Raw genomic sequence first — 18,678 nt, forward strand, 5'->3', positions numbered from 1 at the left:
TATAACTAGTACACCAAAGCTCCAATATCTCACCTCCGTAGTTGACACTCCCATCACCGTCCGTGTCAGCCTTTTTCATTATAGATTCCAGCTCCTCGTCCGTCATATTCTCATCCAACATCCCCATCACCTGTTTTAGCTCCTCCGGACTGATAGAGCAGTTTCAATCCTTGTCAAACAGTCGGAATGCTTCTAACATTTGCTCTTTCAAAGATTCCGGATCGTTTCCCATTCGCATCGCCATCTCAGTGAGAATTTTGGAGAAATCTGTACTTCCATTACCTTGATAAATAATTTAATAACGTCGTATCATCATCTTGTATTTTAATGCAGGTATATAACTTGTAACACTATTTGTACAACCTTCAGCCTAGTGGTTCTACATAAGTCATCGGATAATTGAAATAAAAGTGAACTACAAGGAATCTACCGACGGCGTAAAAACAGACTAGGGTAGGATTAATGAAAGGTATTATATTTTATGTTTTCACGAGTTCTAGAAATAATACATTTATATAACATCAATGTCGTCTGTATCTGATGAACATAACTATGTATTTATATGTAGGCATACGGACATTTTCACCGACAATTTACAGGAGTTAAAAACCCGAGAACAACGGAACTACAGCTAGGAATTAACATTGCCACACTGGCTTTTCCTTATAGATCATTGTGTTGAAAAATAATCTTAAATATCATATGTCGTATCTATTGTTTTTAACATGCTGGACGCCTCCCTGTAATCTAACAGTAAACATATATATAACGTAAATAACATTCTATTAACTTATACCGGGAAGGTATCTTGGCCATAATTAAGCATAATTAGATATAATTGCCCAAGAGCACGTCACATCAAAATCTCTTTTTTTGGACAAAATTTCTTCTCTCATTGTATGATTGAAAGAAACTGAAGACAGTGTACAAGATGGATTTATACATACAAAATATTGTTCTTTTTATTTACAAAATGGAGATTTATGTCAATAAAATTTACGGTAAATTATTAACATTTTTCTTGGTTTGACGCATTGACGCAGATGAACGAATAAGCATTTTAAATAACATATATCTAAAACAATGCATATCATTCTTTTGGTTTTCTATATATTAACATACAGTTCTAACCACAAAGAATCTTGTTATAAATCTAGTTAAGCCTTTCGTCATATTGTGATCGTTGACCAATTATGTTTTGACGCCAATCACAAATTCAGATTAAAACCCCCGACCATTTTCCCATTGACCTTTGTTAGCCGTTTGAAGTTGTTGCTGCGTCTAAAGCAACCCTTCCAACATTTTTTGAAAGACAATTTGATGCGTACCAAAGTCAAAAGGTCAAAGATACCCTCGGGTGATATTCTTGATTGTCTTTTCCCTCGGCAGAGCCTCGGATTGGACATGGGAAGATTCACATTTCGGGTTGGAGATTTCTCTGTCACACCCTCAAGGTAGTGGAAGATTTACACCTCGGGATGGGGACGGACGGTGTGTACCTTCACCAGTTTTATCTGACCCTAATATATCATTCATTGAAGGTTCAAAAACTGTAAAAAAAAAACCCCAAAAAACCCAACAAAATAACAAAAGCCCAGGGCAAGATGGATTCACTGTGGAATTTAAAAAAATATAGTTTTGGAAATACTTCGGCAAATTTCTTGTTAGCTCCATTAATTATGCTTGTATTGTAGCAATGTACAGTAAACATACCCAACATAAGGCATATGTTATAGATATGTAAACATAGCCGGTTAACCATACATATTACCTATACTAGTATATATGTATTTGTAATCTATACAACATTGGCAATTTTAATACAGCTGTAAAGGATAAATAAACTTATATTTCTATGTTTTTCAGGCCCGTGAAGGCTATGGTACCAACTTCAACAAACCTTAAAAATTGCAAAATATCTTAAAATAAAATGACATTTATTTTTTCTGAAACCTATTTGAAAGCAAATATCTCTACCCCAAAGACAGAATTAATCTCCTTTTGATATGTGCTCATCATTAAGTTTTTCTGCCATCTTAACTTATCTACTGTATACTTATTATTGCTGTAGGCAAAGCCAAATTTCCGGTATAAACACACTTTCGAAAAATCCGGAAATTGATAATCTTGAACCCATTTTTTGTTTTTTCAACAAATGTGAAGCCTGCATATACTGCTTAGAATAAATATACGAATTAAAGTTTACATTCATTTTGTTATTTTGTATGCATATAATAACACACAATCTGATTAAAATCAGCTGTTACATTACTACGTTTACCAGGAATGCTGTTAATTCTTGATTTTGAAAAGGCGCTTGATTCGGTTAGTTGGACCTTCATTGATAAAGAGCGTCAGGGAGACCTGATCGCCTCTTACATTTTCATATTATTTTTCTTAACAACTAACTCTCACCTTTTTAGAAGTTGACTTGTTGATTTTCCATACTGTTTTCGCTATAAGACCGAAATAGCAATAAATCAGTTAATCAGCAGGACTATGATATCACATCATGTACGGTATACATTTAGGCCAACGGAGAGCTAGATCTATAACATATATTACATGTGCTCTATCGACATTTACAAAACCATACCGGATAATTACCACTGTAAAAATATAGCGTTGCCTGTCTTTGCTAGATTTTTCTGACTGTCAATGTCATATGAGGACGTGTGTTTATGAGGTAAACATACTAACGGTCAAGGCCATATGTGGACGTGTGTCTGTGAGGTAGGAAGACACTAACAGCCCATGTCATATGAGGACGTGTGTCTATGAAGTAGGAAGACACTAACAGTCAAGGTCATATGAGGACGTGTGTCTATGAGGTAGGAAGACTTAAACAATCAGGGTCATATGTTGACGTGTGCTTATGAGGTAGGAAGACACTAACAGTCAAGGTCATATGAGGACGTGTGCTTATAAGGTAGGACACTGACAGTCAAATCATATGTGGACGTGCGTTTATAAGGTAGGAATACACTAACAGTCCAGGTAATATGAGGCCGTGTGTTTATGAGATAGGAAACATCAACAGTCAAAGTCATATGAGGAGGTGTGTATGATGTAGGAAACATCAACAGTCAAGGTCATATGAGGAGGTGTGTGTGATGTAGGAAACATCAACAGTCAAGGTCATATGAGGACGTGTGTTTATGATGTAGGAAACATCAACAGTCAAGGTCATATGAGGACGCGAGTCTATGAGGTATGAAGACACTATCAGTCAAGATCATATGAGGACGTGTGTTATGAGATAGGAAACATCAAAAGTCAAAGTCATAGGAGGAGATGTGTTTATGACACGGTGTTTTAGCCCTCATGTTCAGAGAGTTATTATAACCCATGTAGGTTGACGTGTTTTAGCCCTCATATTCAGAGAGCTGTTATATCCGAGATATTGTTTTCGGTGTTGTACGAATTTGGTCACAGGAAGGCGGTCAAATATAATGTTATGCATATAAGTTGCAGATCTATTGTCTAAATCTATATATTTAAATCAACCAGTGTAATCTTAATGAATTTGTTTTTCTTCTTGATTATAACCAATGGAGGTTCAGATGTTTTAGTCCTCAGCTACAGATATCTATTATAACTAATGGTGGTTTTGGTGTTTTAGCCGTCATTTATAAAGATCTCTTATAACCATTGGCAGTAAAGGTATTTTAGGCCGCGTGTTTTAGCCGTCATTTGTAAAGATCTCTTATAACCATTGGCAGTTAAGGTATCTTAGCCCTCAGCCACAGAGATCTATCATTATAACCAATGTCGGTTAAGGCGTATTAACCCTCAAGTTCAAATTACCATTTTAACTAATTGCGGTTACGGTGTTTTAGCCCTCAGGTACTGAGAGCTACAGTATTATAACTAATTGCGGTTACGGTGTTTTAGCCCTTAGGTAAAGACAGCTATTATAACAAATGAAGGTTAGTGTGTTTTAGCCCTAAACTATTTGATGCCCCGTCACATATATCACGAATACTAAAACAAGTATATGAAATTAAAATGGCCAACCACCAGAGTGACATTTAAATTTATTACTGAGAAAGCCACCTGGTGGCTCCTACATGAAATTATTTTTTATGATTTCAAAGAAGTTGAACCCATGCAATATTGGCAACTACAATCAATATCAGAATGTAGATAAAACATATAAGAACTTATGCTAGCCTTAGTTAGTGGGGTTGACATAAGAACCGCCACAAAGACCTTCATGGTATACCATTTCAGGAATACGTTCACCACAATAGGCATTATAATCAAGGTAGTGTCTCGGTGGTGTTGTACGAGTTTGGACACATAAAGGCGGCCAAATATAATGTTGTGCTAATGTGCTTAAGATCTTCTATTGTCCAAATATCCTTAAATCGACGAGTGTAACCTTAATGAATTTATTTCCTGGATTTTCATAACCTGGTGCTACCAACGTAAACGGTGTTCTATAAATACATGATACACAGTTTTAAATGGTGATTTTGGTCCTCAGAAATGCATGAATTCGATTACATGCTTCTGTCACCAGACAGCTGGGGTCGAACGTTTGCTTTTTCAAGAATCTTTTATTTATTTTAAATAATTTAATAACCACCCTAGTTTGTTTACAACCATAGTGGAGGGTGTTCTATAAGGAAGTATGATCTATGCTGACCTTAATATAGTCAGGACAATTAGAATGTATAATTAAATGTTTTATCAAATGGACTTTCACAGTAATCAGGGAATGCATAAATTCCAACGCATGTTTGAATTATTTAACAATGAACAGTTAGTCTACAATCGACTAACGTAGTTTTTCTGTGATGTAAAAAATATCGTATTCTGTTTTGACGCATGGCCAAAATAGTCATGTGGCACTTAGCTTCTTTGTGTAAGACGTAAGGACCAAATCAGTATACAGCATCATAAACTGGCAATTGAAATTATACACGAACTCCAAAATCAAAGGAAACCTTCATGAATCCAAATGAAATCCAACGATATTATATAGTGTATATAAAGAGTGGTATTACGCGATCACTATTTAGCAGAAGCCTTTCAGCGCGAATAGCGCTAAAATAAGTATATATACATGACATTTCATCAGAATTTGTTAGCATATGACCACAAGAACTAGTGACGTCATAATTGACCATTGTTTTGTTATTGAGTACATCATAAAAAAACTAGGTTTGTAAAATGGATGAAATGACGGAAATTTATAATGGTGTATTTTTATTCCAATGGTAAATCTCCAATAGCGGTTAACAAACGCATTAGAAAAAGTACCAACCTAAAGTTATACATTAATCGAATTGTACTGATGTCGTCGTTTGATAGATCTTGTTTCCAATTTTAATTTTATGAAGTAATACAGTATGTACATGCTTTCTGAAGCGCCCTGTATCTTACATTTTATTAAATATATTATCTATTTAAAAGTTATCTTTAGAAGATATCTATATACTTTATCTTAGTTTGTGTAAAAATGAACGAGATATATGTTATGTATGTATTTAAATAGTGTATACATTACATATGTTTACAATGTATATTAATATATCATGGCTTGCTATACTCTCGTAGCATGTAATTTAGTAGGACTCGAAATGTATACTTTGTAGCTGACACCACCTGCGATGCTTGACAAAGGAAAGGTAATTTAATATAAATTAACGCCAATCTTTGGTCATTTTAAAATAAAGTAAGATTTAGAATATATTGTTTTCTATCTTATTTTCGGATCTTTCTGAAACAAAACCTTGGTAGGAGTGACAGGTATTTGTATGTGTTTCGTGTGCAATAAGGAAATCTGGAGAAAGAAAACAAGGAACTCCCATAGGGTGTAAAATGCCTTTGTTACTAAAATAACGGCAAATGTCTGTGATCTAAACACTACATATAGTTTTCAAAAATCTATTAATATGACACGGATACGGTGTTCAAATATATCTTTCAATAATAAAAAAAAAATTATGCAATAGAAGCGGGAAACCTTTATTAATTTTAATCAAACAAAGCGTTCAATTCATGGACTCTATCAATTTTTCTTTTTGAATAAAATGGATAGCGTGAATTATTAAAAACAAATAAACAGAATCAAATGAATACATAGTCGGAAAATTACACACATACGGGCTTCTTTATATCACAATAATTGGACGGATCTTTTTACTTATCAGCTTTGCAGCTCTTTAATTTCAAACACTGTATACCCTCGTCGGTATCAACATAGGACAATGTCACAGCTTTGTCATCCCTACAAAGTAACCACAAAGTCCGTATGATTTGTTGGTACAGCCGATGTTTACCTGGCCAGGTAAGTTATAAGGTGACGATTCCTCAGGATTACATCCTTGTCTCAGTAATATTATCTAAGTCTACACGAAATGGTGATATGTAAATGAGCTATTATCCTAGAACTTCATCGGCTAGTCATCATCTTTACAAATTCTGAAACAGAACAAAACCCAATGTATAGTTGTAGATCTTTTCCGTCTAAAGTTTATTAGCTTAAGTAAATACATCATCCAAATTCAGTTGTTGCGGTCTCGATATATAATTTGGTTTCATATTTTTCTCCAATTTCAACAAAATACTGATATGATAACGAAACTATAATGATGTTCGCAATTAAACTCTACTTAAAAAGAAAATATATATGCACCTGCTTGCAGGTGATATGTGATAAGTATCTTACGTTATCATATCTATAATCTCTAGAGTAATATATTGATTAACGGTATCGTCTAACAAAACACTAAATTGACAAACTTGATATGACTACATGTTATATTATCGCCTAGCATCGTCTGTCAAACAGATCGCTATACCATCAAGTAGCTATGGTAGATCGGAATGCTGTCTATTCTGCTTACGATTGGTCAGTTGCTAGAACCAATCAGGAGGCTAATTGCAAACATTCTGTATTGAGGCACCTACATATTGAAACTGATACGGAACTAGATTTCTTTTGTCATTGAGTAACAATATCGATATGCACCACAGCACCAAAACAAAACTGACATGGTTAAGAAAGGAACCGAGAAAACAACAAAACAGATTTACCAGTCCTCGACCAGATACTAGGTCTCTTAATTCGGTCCAACATCTTATATCAATGTGACGTGCTATTAATAGTATAGTAACAAAATATTGATACCCTCTAATGGTATGACACTGTTAGGCTGTAACTAGTACACCAAAGCCCAACTATCTCACCTTCGTAGTTGACACTCCCATCACCGTCCGTGTCGGCCTCTTTGATCATGCAGTCCAGCTCCTCATCCGTCAACTTCTCTCCCAAGTTGCCCATCACCTGTTTTAGCTCCTCCGGACTAATAGAGCCGTTTCCATCCTTGTCAAACAGTCGGAATGCTTCTAACATTTGTTCTTCAAAAGATTCCGGAGCGTTTCCCATCCGCTTCGCCATCATGGTGAGAAATTCGGGAAAGTCTATAGTTCCATTTCCTTGATGAATAAATAATGTCGTATTATCATGTTTTATTTCAATACGGGTATAAACGATTAACTTGTAACACTATGTGTATGTGTTTTCTTAATGGTTCTACAGAAGTCGTAGAATATTAGAATAAAAGTCAGCTCTAAAGAATCTTCCGACGATATAAAGAAAAAGTCTAGCGTAGAATAATTGAAAGGTGTTATCTTTTCTTATAGGATGTTTTCATGATTCATTAGAAAAAATGCATTGATATAACATCAATATCGTCTGTATATGATGATCATATATACATCCAAGTATGTAGACATAAGGAAATTTTCAAAGATAACTTACAGGAGTCAAAAGTTCGAGAACAATGAAACTACAGCTAGCTATTAACAATGTCACACTTCCTTTGCCTTATAATAGATCAGAGTGTTGAAAGATAATTTTAAACATCACAAGTCATATCTATCGTTACATATAACACTGTGGAACTTTGTAATTGTTTCAATTTACCATCAGCATCAACCTCCTGGAGCATAGATCTGAGCTCCGCCTCTGTCGGGTTCTGGTCCATAGACCTCAACACCGTCGACAATTCCTTTGTAGTAATGGTGCCATCGCCGTCTTTGTCGAACATGCCGAATGCCTCCCGGCAATCTAACAGTAAACATAACATAAATGAAATTCCATTAACTATACCGTGTATATATAATGGCCAAGGAGCACGTCGCATCAAATTCTATTCTGGGACACAATTTCTTCTCTTAACGTATGATTAAAAGGAAGTGAAGACAATTAACAAAATGGATTCATACATGCAAAATATTGTACTTTTCATTTACAAAATGGACGTTACTGTCAATGAAATCTACAGTAAATCATTTACATTTTTCTTGTGTATTTCTTTAAATTCACTAATAAAACTTAACAATCATTTACACAGATGAACGACTAAAATGCATGTTGAGTATCTTAAATGGCTTATATTTGAAACAATACACAACATTTTATTATTGATCTTCGTTGGCTGTGGATGTTTTCGACTAAAGCGACTCTTCAATCATTTTTGGAAGACAATTTTATGCGTACTGAGGAATTCGCCCAGAAGCACGAAGCACAATATCCTCCGTTGTTCTGAACAACATTGATATTTTGGACGACGACATTCAACACAGTTTCGTTCCAACATATGAAACATCCTGGAACACATTTTCTCCCATCAGTCATAAATTTGTTTCGCGTTATACCTGTTTATATTTCTCTGTCAACCCCAATTGTATATCAGATCAAACGTGTTGTCAACAATTCAAAGATTTCACGTTAACGATACCATCGGACACGGGCAGATTCACATCTCGAGATGGTGATTTCTCTGGCACACCTCAAGGTAGGGGGAGATTAAACCCTCGGATTGGTGATTTCTCTGTCACACCTCAAGGTAGGGGGAGATTAAACCCTCGGATTGGTGATTTCTCTGTCACCCTCAGAAGGTAGGGGGAGATTAAAACCTCGGATTGGTGATTTCTCTGTCACACCTCAAGGTAGGGGGAGATTAAACCCTCGGATTGGTGATTTCTCTGTCACACCTCAAGGTAGGGGGGGATTAAACCCTCGGATTGGTGATTTCTCGGTCACCCTCAGAAGGTAGGGGGAGATTAAACCCTCGGATTGGTGATTTCTCTGTCACACCTCAAGGTAGGGGGAGATTAAACCCTCGGATTGGTGATTTCTCTGTCACCCCTTGAAGGTAGGGGGAGATTAAACCCTCGGATTGGAGATTTCTCTGTCACACATCAAGGTAGGGGAGATTAAACCCTCGGATTGGTGATTTCTCTGTCACCCCCAGAAGGTAGGGGTGGGGGGGGGGGTGGGGGGGGGGGGGGGGGGGGGGAGTAAACCCTCGGGTTGGAGATTTCTCTCCCCTCCCCTTTCAGGTGGAAAAGTCAACCCTCAGGTAGACGATTTCTCTGTCATACCCTCAGGCAGGGGAAGATTGTATTAATCATGCATAAGAATCATGTGAAATATCTCATCATAAGATGCATTCCCGTCTTAGTGATGCCGATAACATAGGAATTACGGGATATCGTTAAATATGTTGACAGTGATTAAATGTGTACGGTTTGTGTGGACATACCTGCGATTTGTTCTTCTGTTAAATCCTCTGCCTGAAATATACAGAATGGTGTAAGTAACTAATATTGATAAAGTCAAATAACAAAAATATAATGCACACACGAAGAACATTATTATGACACGCTAACATTACAAATTGTATGTTACATGCGGCACAATACTGAAACCGTGATGGAGTTTAAAGGCGTGACACACGCTGCCAATGTAACTCGCCGGGACTAAATCGTAGAAGACAAGTAACAAAGAGGCGGGAATTGGAAGTGCTCCGTCGCGAAAGCAATTGAAAAATCACAACTTGCTGTAGCAATACCGATGTGGTACCGCGTCCTCATTGTAATACCGTTGTTCGGGAGTTCCAACCGTTGTAGGAACCGATATATTACCAAATACCACTTTCTATCGATGTGCCACTTTTGACCAGCCATACCATACGCTACGATTGCGCAGCAGATGTGTTACCGAAGTGATACCAAATACGTGTTACTGATGGTTGCCGAAGCGACTAATCTGTATAAGTATGCCCCCCTCTTGGAGAACTTCACCTTTCTTTTTCTAGGTGCAGCTCTGACAAAAATTACTAATGCTACTACAATCGCTACTGTCAGGCATGCAACTCCGCCATCCTTGGTTCTGCGTCCCTATTTATATACAAAATGCACAACCTAACAGTAGGTTGATGCTACAGTAGCAGTACGGTATCACCTCGTTAGTTCATTGGCAGGACTACGATAGAACATCCAATGGCAGTTAAGGTGTTAAGCCCTCAGCTACAGAGATCTATTATAACCAATGGTAGTTAAGGTGTTAATACCTCAGCTACAGAGATCTATTATAACCAATGGCAGTGATGGTGTTTTAGACATCAGCTACAGAGATCTATTACAACCAATGGCAGTTAAGGTGTTAAGCCCTCAGCTACAGAGATCTAGTATAACCAATGACAGTTAAGGTGTTTTAGTCCTCAGCTACAGAGATCTATTATAACCAATGGTAGTTAAGGTGTTTTAGTCCTCAGCTACAGAGATCTATTATAACCAATGGTAGTTAAGGTGTTTTAGCCCTCAGCTACAGAGATCTATTATAACCAATGACAGTTAAGGTGTTTTAGCCCTTAGGTACATAGATCTGTCATTATAACCAATGGTAGTTATGGTGTTTTAGCCCTCAGCTACAGTGATCTATCATTATAACCAATGGCGATTAATGTGTTTGAGCCCTCTGTGATATACAAAATATCGTATTCTGTTAGACACATGGCCCAGGGAGGTATGTGGTACTCGGTTTCTTGATGTAAGACGTAAAAAAACAAATCAGAATACAGAACCAAAAACCGGTAGCTAAAATTATAGCCAAACTCAAAATTAAAAGCTTGATGAATCCATATGAAATCCAAAGATGACCTCGAATGAAACTTGTGTAGAGTTACTGCACCCCACCTGGTAGTCACGATATGTCGAGTCTCATTCATGAACTACATTGGTTATCGGCCATTTGTCATATCATATTTATTGTCAATATAGATGTCATATTACCAGACGCATGTCTATCAATATAATTGAATAACATTCTAGAAACAAATGGAAATGGTTTGTGAATTAAGGGGAAAAAACAACACAAAACTATATTCGAAAAGAAGAACGTGGCTATCCTGTCAACCATCGATCATGGAGATATCGTCAACGATAAAGAGACCAAAATTCAGTGGATAACTTATCAGTTAATGACAGTCTCAACTGTCTTCGTAAGGATCACTGTCAAATAGTCATTGTAGTTTGGAACTAAAGAAATGAAATTTTGTGAATGTAATAATTGTGCTAAGAATACACAATGTGTGAGAAAAAGTGAGTTATTGTGGAGACTGAAGTAGACCATCAAGTTGTGTCACCTAGGAGGCGACAGAGGAGCTCAAACTTAGCCGAAGGAAATGTAAAAATCTGGATTGGGAGGTATCGTAGCTCCGTAATTAGACAAATGATTAAAATGCGACATACACGTTACTGCGTGTCTCGTTAGGTAACTCAAAAAATAGGGTTCTGGACCATTGTTATAATTTAGTTAAGTAAGGTTCTGGACCATTGTTATAATTTAGTTAAGTAAGGTTCTGGACCATTGTTATAATTTAGTTAAGTAAGGTCCTGGACCATTGTTATAATTTGGTTAAGTAAGGTTCTGGACCATTGTTATAATTTAGTTAAGTATAGTTCTGGACCATTGTTATAATTTAGTTAAGTAAGGTTCTGGACCATGGTTATAATTTAGTTAAGTAAGGTTCTGGACCATTGTTATAATTTAGTTAAGTATAGTTCTGGACCATTGTTATAATTTAGTTAAGTAAGGTTCTGGACAATTGTTATAATTTAGTTAATTAAGGTTCTGGACCATTGTTATAATTTAGTTAAGTAAGGTTCTGGACCATTGTTATAATTTGGTTAAGTAAGGTTCTGGACCATTGTTATAATTTGGTTAAGTAAGGTTCTGGACCATTGTTATAATTTGGTTAAGTAAGGTTCTGGACCATTGTTATAATTTGGTTAAGTAATTAATAAGGTCCTGGACCATTGTTATAATTTGGTTAAGTAAGGTTCTGGACCATTGTTATAATTTGGTTAAGTAAGGTTCTGGACCATTGCTATAATTTAGTTAAGTAAGGTTCTGGACAATTGTTATAATTTAGTTAAGTAAGGTTCTGGACCATTGTTATAATTTAGTTAAGTAAGGTTCTGGACCATTGTTATAATTTGGTTAAGTAAGGTTCTGGACCATTGTTTTAATTTAGTTAAGTAAGGTTCTGGACCATGGTTATAATTTGGTTAAGTAAGGTTCTGGACCATTGTTATAATTTGGTTAAGTAAGGTTCTGGACCATTGTTATAATTTAGTTAAGTAAGGTTCTGGACTATTGTTATAATTTGGTTAAGTAAGGTTCTGGACCATTGTTATAATTCAGTTAAGTAAGGTTCTGGACCATTGCTATAATTTGGTTAAGTAAGGTCCTGGACCATTGTTATAATTCAGTTAAGTAAGGTTCTGGACCATTGTTATAATTCAGTTAAGTAAGGTTCTGGACTATTTTCTATAATATGGTTAAGTAAGGTTCTGGACCATATTTGTAATGATATGGTTAAGCTTTAGAAATCTTTTAAAAATTGTCTCTAATAAAAGGTTGAAGTACTCATTCTCTAACATTCAGAGTTATTCCCCTTCACGTACGCTGATAAAACAATATTGTACATTTGGACGTACCAGATAACATTGGAACTGATTTGTTGTATTATGATAGAGTTATAGCTGCTGTATAATGAAAGAGTTATATTTGTTGTATTATAAAATGATAGAGTTATATGTGTTGTATTATAACAGAGTTATATTTGTGTATTATGATAGAGTTATATTTGTTGTATTATGATATAGTTATATTTTTGTATTATGATATAGTTATATTTTTGTATTATGATAGAGTTATATTTTTGTATTATGATATAGTTAAATTTTTGTATTATGATATAGTTATATTTTTGTATTATGATAGAGTTATATTTTTGTATTATGATAGAGTTATATTTTTGTATTATGATATAGTTATATTTGTTGTATTATGATATAGTAATATTTTTGTATTATGATATAGTTAAATTTTTGTATTATGATATAGTTATATTTTTGTATTATGATACAGTTATATTTTTGTATTATGATACAGTTATATTTTTGTATTATAATACAGTTACCTTTTTGTATTATGATAGAGTTACTATATAATTATATATTTGTTGCATTATGATAGAGTTATATTATGATACATGCTTGGTTCCCGTCCCCTCCCACTTTGGTTTCACGAGTGACATTTATTGAATCTGCAAAGTACTATGTTGCCCCGCCACCGGGTCACTAGGACCCGAGACGATGGTCAGCAAATTGTCAAATATAGCTTATGATGGCGTTATTTCCACGATCACAAGTTATTTACCTTCCCCAAATAATGTTAACTGTTTGACTGATAGTTTCTTGGAAGAAACACCGAGTTTGAGAAATGACTTGGAACTTTTAAGGTCACAGACATTTATGGGGTTTAGGGGGATCTAACCATTTCTTACGATTAAAACAATGAAACTACTAGCTCCTCTGGTTCACCTTAATGCAAAGAATCAATATAATTGGTTGATATGTTTCCGGAATAAAGCTGACTGGTACAGTTTCAAATATCATTGACATATATTCAATGTCATGGGGGGTCAACGTTATCAAATAAGCTCAAATGATTCTTTTATGTTACATCCAAGACCTAGAAATCTGGTGTAAAATGTGATTACCTATTTCTTCTGAAAACTAAAGAAATCTAGGTTTACGATACGCAACATGAAACACAATGACAACAAGATTGATCATTTTTGGACTCGATTTTAAGATGGGTAATATTACGGCTATTTCGCTTATCTGATCAGTCACAGATTTAAGCATGCGCAACTAGGGTTCACATGAGACATACATACGGACTTTGAGGAAATTAGATATAAGAAATACCGATATGAAATTCAAATCGAACACTTGGACGAGCAAATGGAATCTACTTGTGAAATTTGATAACGTACTTTCAGGGGGAAAGCGAACGTACATGATAATATCTTGCGCATACAAGATACTAAGTTTTACGTACAAGATAATTTTTTTAATAGTGTGGAATTAATACGCCGTCGTACTTATCAATATTTACGACATCCAATCTTCAGGCAAAGTACTTTTAAGAGTGTAGAGTTAACGGTAATTTAACAGTTTAATTAGATGGTTTACATATCAGTGTGAAATAGAAAACAGTTGTATCTATTACTATTGGTAGTTAAATACTAACTTACCTTGATACCTGACATGGTTCCTCCGTGATGTGAACTGTCGGAATATCACACAGTCCCCTGGCTTTTCTATCTTTTAATGGAACAGACTCTGACATGTCCGAAGGTGTATGTACGTTTCAACAGCGCGTCACTTTGTCAGAATGCAGCATACTTTCCCAGATCTCTGATCTATCCCGGGCAGCCATTGTCCACATTGGGGTTTTATTGTGATATTGATAGTCTGGCTGATCCACACCGAATTCCTCCCAAACATTACCTATTCACCATGGCGAGGAGACATGCTCACATGTCTGTTATATCATTGACATGTGAGTATATTATAGCAATTGTTTAATGCGCAATTACTTACACAGTGATAGCAATATACTTATACTTTTAATACGCAATAAACATATTCATATATTACTTTAATTTATCGCAGATAAAACATGATGACTTATCGGTTATTATTTCGTTAAGAATTTGTTTGGTGATGAGAGACTGTATGATGATCATGAGTTATCAGGTGTACGCAGCTACATACTAGTAACATAACCATATACTAGTAACATAACCACATACTAGTAACATAGCAACATACTAGTAACATAGCCATAAACTAGTAACATAACCATATACTCGTAACATAGCAACATACTAGTAACAAAACACATACTAGTAACATAGCAACATACTAGTAACATAACCACATACTAGTAACATATCCACATACTAGTAACATAGCAACATACTAGTAACATATCCACATACTAGTAACATAGCAACATACTAGTAACATAGCCATATACGAGTAACATAACCATATATATGTAGCATAGCCATATACTAGTAACATAGCAATATACTAGTAACATAGCCACATACTAGTAACATAGCAACATACTAGTAACATAACCACATACTAGTAACATATCCACATACTAGTAACATAGCAACATACTAGTAACATAGCCATATACGAGTAACATAACCATATATATGTAGCATAGCCATATACTAGTAACATAGCAATATACTAGTAACATATCCACATACTAGTAACATAGCAACATACTAGTAACATAGCCATATACGAGTAACATAACCATATATATGTAGCATAGCCATATACTAGTAACATAGCAATATACTAGTAACATAGCCATATACTAGTAACATAGCAATATACTAGTAACATAACCACATACTGGTAATATAGCCACATACTAATATTTACATTTCCACTGTGTTTTCTCTATATGAAGGTACTAACAAAATTAGCGTTCATTCCTAGGTGAACAATTAACCTGCCGCGTATGAATACATACAGTACATTGTTGACGTGTGAATATAAAATCGCGTTTGCTTACACATGAAATAATGTTTTACCAACTTTAAAACTTGTTAATAATTGTAAAATTGAAGACAACATTTCAATATTTTTCTTTCATGATGATTAAAATAATGAATTTGTGTGGAACTATATTTTGTGTACTTGTGTACTTGATTACCTTTCCCGCCAAATTGGAACTATCTGTTACGCTGTTACATCGATCATTCAGCTGTTTCGTCACTACGTATAACAAACGTAGAATACTGTTTCTTATGATTTTTTTCAAAGATTACGTTGAAAAATAGTTTTGAAATGTAAATGTAAGAAATAATTGTTATTTTTTGTTGTTCACTGGTGTATGAACGGCATTTTTTGACAGATATTTCAACATGACGCGCGCTGACGCGCGTCATTTAAAATATCTGTCAAAAAATGCCGTTCATACACCAGTGAACAACAAAAAATAACAATTATTTATTAAGTAACATAGCCACATACTAGCTACATAGCAACACAGCAACATACTAGTAACATAGCCATATACTAGTAACATAGCAATATCATAGCCATATACTAGAACATATCAGAAACTCGATGAAACACAGAAAGGATCGGTAAATGTCTCTGCATTTATAGGATATCTTAAATTTTTACCCCAGTCACATGAACTAGGCCATAAGAAAACTGAGAAGCTGATGAAAGCCTACGTGGTCGGCAGGATTCGATACATTAACATCCAATCGTGGACTTAGATTGATCTAAATTGACTAAGACCCTCCACTAGAATTAGGGGCGAGTAGTTCACCTTCGGTACAAAGCTCGCCTCACATTGTATATTACTATAACTCACGCTAGAATTAGAGGCGAGCTACCAACTGGAATTTATATTGAATATGCCGATGTTTTAACGAAAATTATTCAAAGGTAAAATTCTAAAAATAGACATAGTTTAAATAAGGTTTTGCATTGGAGTAAGCATTAAAATTATCATTATTAGGAAACATGTTCGACTCTTGGAAATGATAGTTTACCCCAACAGTAACCTGAAACCAAATATTGGAACTCTAGTACAATTATAAAGGAGTTGACGGATGCATTTCAACACCTGCACCATAAACATCAGATTATATTTGACAGAAATGTCATAGTCTAAAATGTTTAAAGAACAGACCATTCACCCCAAAGTTATTCAATCCGGAAGTAAATGAATTAATTTCAACAGCAACACTGGAACCAAATATTAGAACTCTAGTAGACTTATAAAGTAGTTTACGAATGCCGTGTACCACAACCTTAACACTTAGAAACCAGGTGTGACACTGAGTAAGTAGTGGTCATTTTATTCCTCGCATACTGTCTGTACTTCTAGGCGTGGTAGATAAACATAACTAGTAATGGAAATTCCTATTGTTTTTTCGTCTTTCACTCAAAAATGAAAACAGAACAAACTTTCATATTTTAGTACATGAAAATGAAAATATTAGATTAAGTAATTTTTATCACATTTGAAGGTTCATCCTCTTGGAATCAAAATTCATTGAAAACGCTTTCTTTTTACCATGTTCATTTGAAGGTAAGAGAATCGTTTCGAGGTCATCATTGAGAGAGATGAGAAAATGAAGGAGAAACGGAGATAAAACGTATTATCGATCTCCCAATCGATAACTTATCTAAGCTAATTTCCTGGATGGAAATACCATGTTTGGATCTTGATCAAATCATGTTTTTAAATGAAATTTAATTGGCGCCATAGCTTTGATTGTTACCCAAGAAATACTATTTTTCAGGAAATCGTTTATAAACTGTATAGGTGACGTATGCACAGGTCATGTTTCATGATACACAAGTAATGTCACGTTATACACAAGTAATGTCACGTGATACACAAGTAATGTCGTATAATTATCATGGTTTAATTTAATGGAAGTTGATCGGACAATTAATGGTAACAGATATATCATATGAAAATGAATTTTATTTCCAAAATGTTAATGAATATCGTTATATTAAAATCAATAGTAAATACATGTATTTAAATAACAATTCATAACATAGAATAATCAATACAGTTCACATAAAAATAATATAGTTTTGACAATATTGATTGTAAGATGCGGTTCTCGATCCTCCGTAGTGTGCGTCATGTGGTTAGGCGCGGTCATCGGAGCAAAACCACTGTCTGGCACGAGTTGTGGAGACTTGGAAAACGGCCCAAACATATTAAGGTGTTTGTGGAGCACGACCATAAATTCTTCAGTAGATTTGACACATGGGCAGGTATCTCGCCATCGCTTATCTATCCTCCATAATCTGAACAAACTCTGCAACAAAACATTGACCCAACGATAAAATCAATATAAAGTAATTTACGATGGATAGCTATTACAGGCATTCGTTAGGCGTTTCCCTCAGCGTCTCATTATAGTTACTATAGGTAAAACGAAAGTAGAATCTACTCACATTCATCCATTCTTACAACTAACTAGGTCACAATATACACGTCAATGATGTCACGTGATCACAAACGTCGAGACGAATATTCAGTATAAATATTGATAAAAATACGAGAAAGTCTACAAAAAATAAGGGGTGAAAGATGGTTGGATGGGGAAGTAGGTTGTTCTTGTATTCTTGTTGCAGTAATTGTACATCTAATGAACCTAGGTTTGTTAACCACGTGGTTTTCTCCGGTAAGACCCCTCACGCGCTCCCATAGCGGCCAACACGGATGATAAATATTAAGTGATATAACTTGTTTTGCAATACATGTAAATAAAATAAACTTTACATTTTACCCATAATAGGATATGGGGGTGAATGGCTGACTGAAACAAATGTTCACAATAACGTTGGCTAATTCAATTCTCGAATCAAAAATTGCGAGGAGCAAACATAATTTGGAACGCATTTTTATAACCACCATCACAATGACAGATTGGTGACAAAAATCATATA

At 35.0% G+C, this 18,678-nt stretch overlaps 1 protein-coding gene across 1 annotated transcript in view; it reads right to left on the reverse strand.

Moving 5' to 3' along the window:
• Positions 1–5,957: 5,957 nt before the first annotated feature.
• LOC117323999 (calmodulin-like) overlaps positions 5,958–18,678 on the reverse strand; it is a 41,775-nt gene continuing 29,054 nt past the window's right edge. Inside the window, exons 5-7 of the mRNA XM_033879585.1 lie at positions 7,940–8,083; positions 7,201–7,449; positions 5,958–6,432 (exon numbers count right to left, since the gene is read on the reverse strand). Coding sequence (XP_033735476.1) covers positions 6,404–6,432; positions 7,201–7,449; positions 7,940–8,083 — 422 coding nt within the window. The 3' untranslated portion in view covers positions 5,958–6,403. The remainder of the gene's footprint in view (positions 6,433–7,200; positions 7,450–7,939; positions 8,084–18,678) is intronic.

This window comes from Pecten maximus, chromosome 3 (assembly GCF_902652985.1).
Source record: "Pecten maximus chromosome 3, xPecMax1.1, whole genome shotgun sequence".
Taxonomy (NCBI): domain Eukaryota; kingdom Metazoa; phylum Mollusca; class Bivalvia; order Pectinida; family Pectinidae; genus Pecten; species Pecten maximus.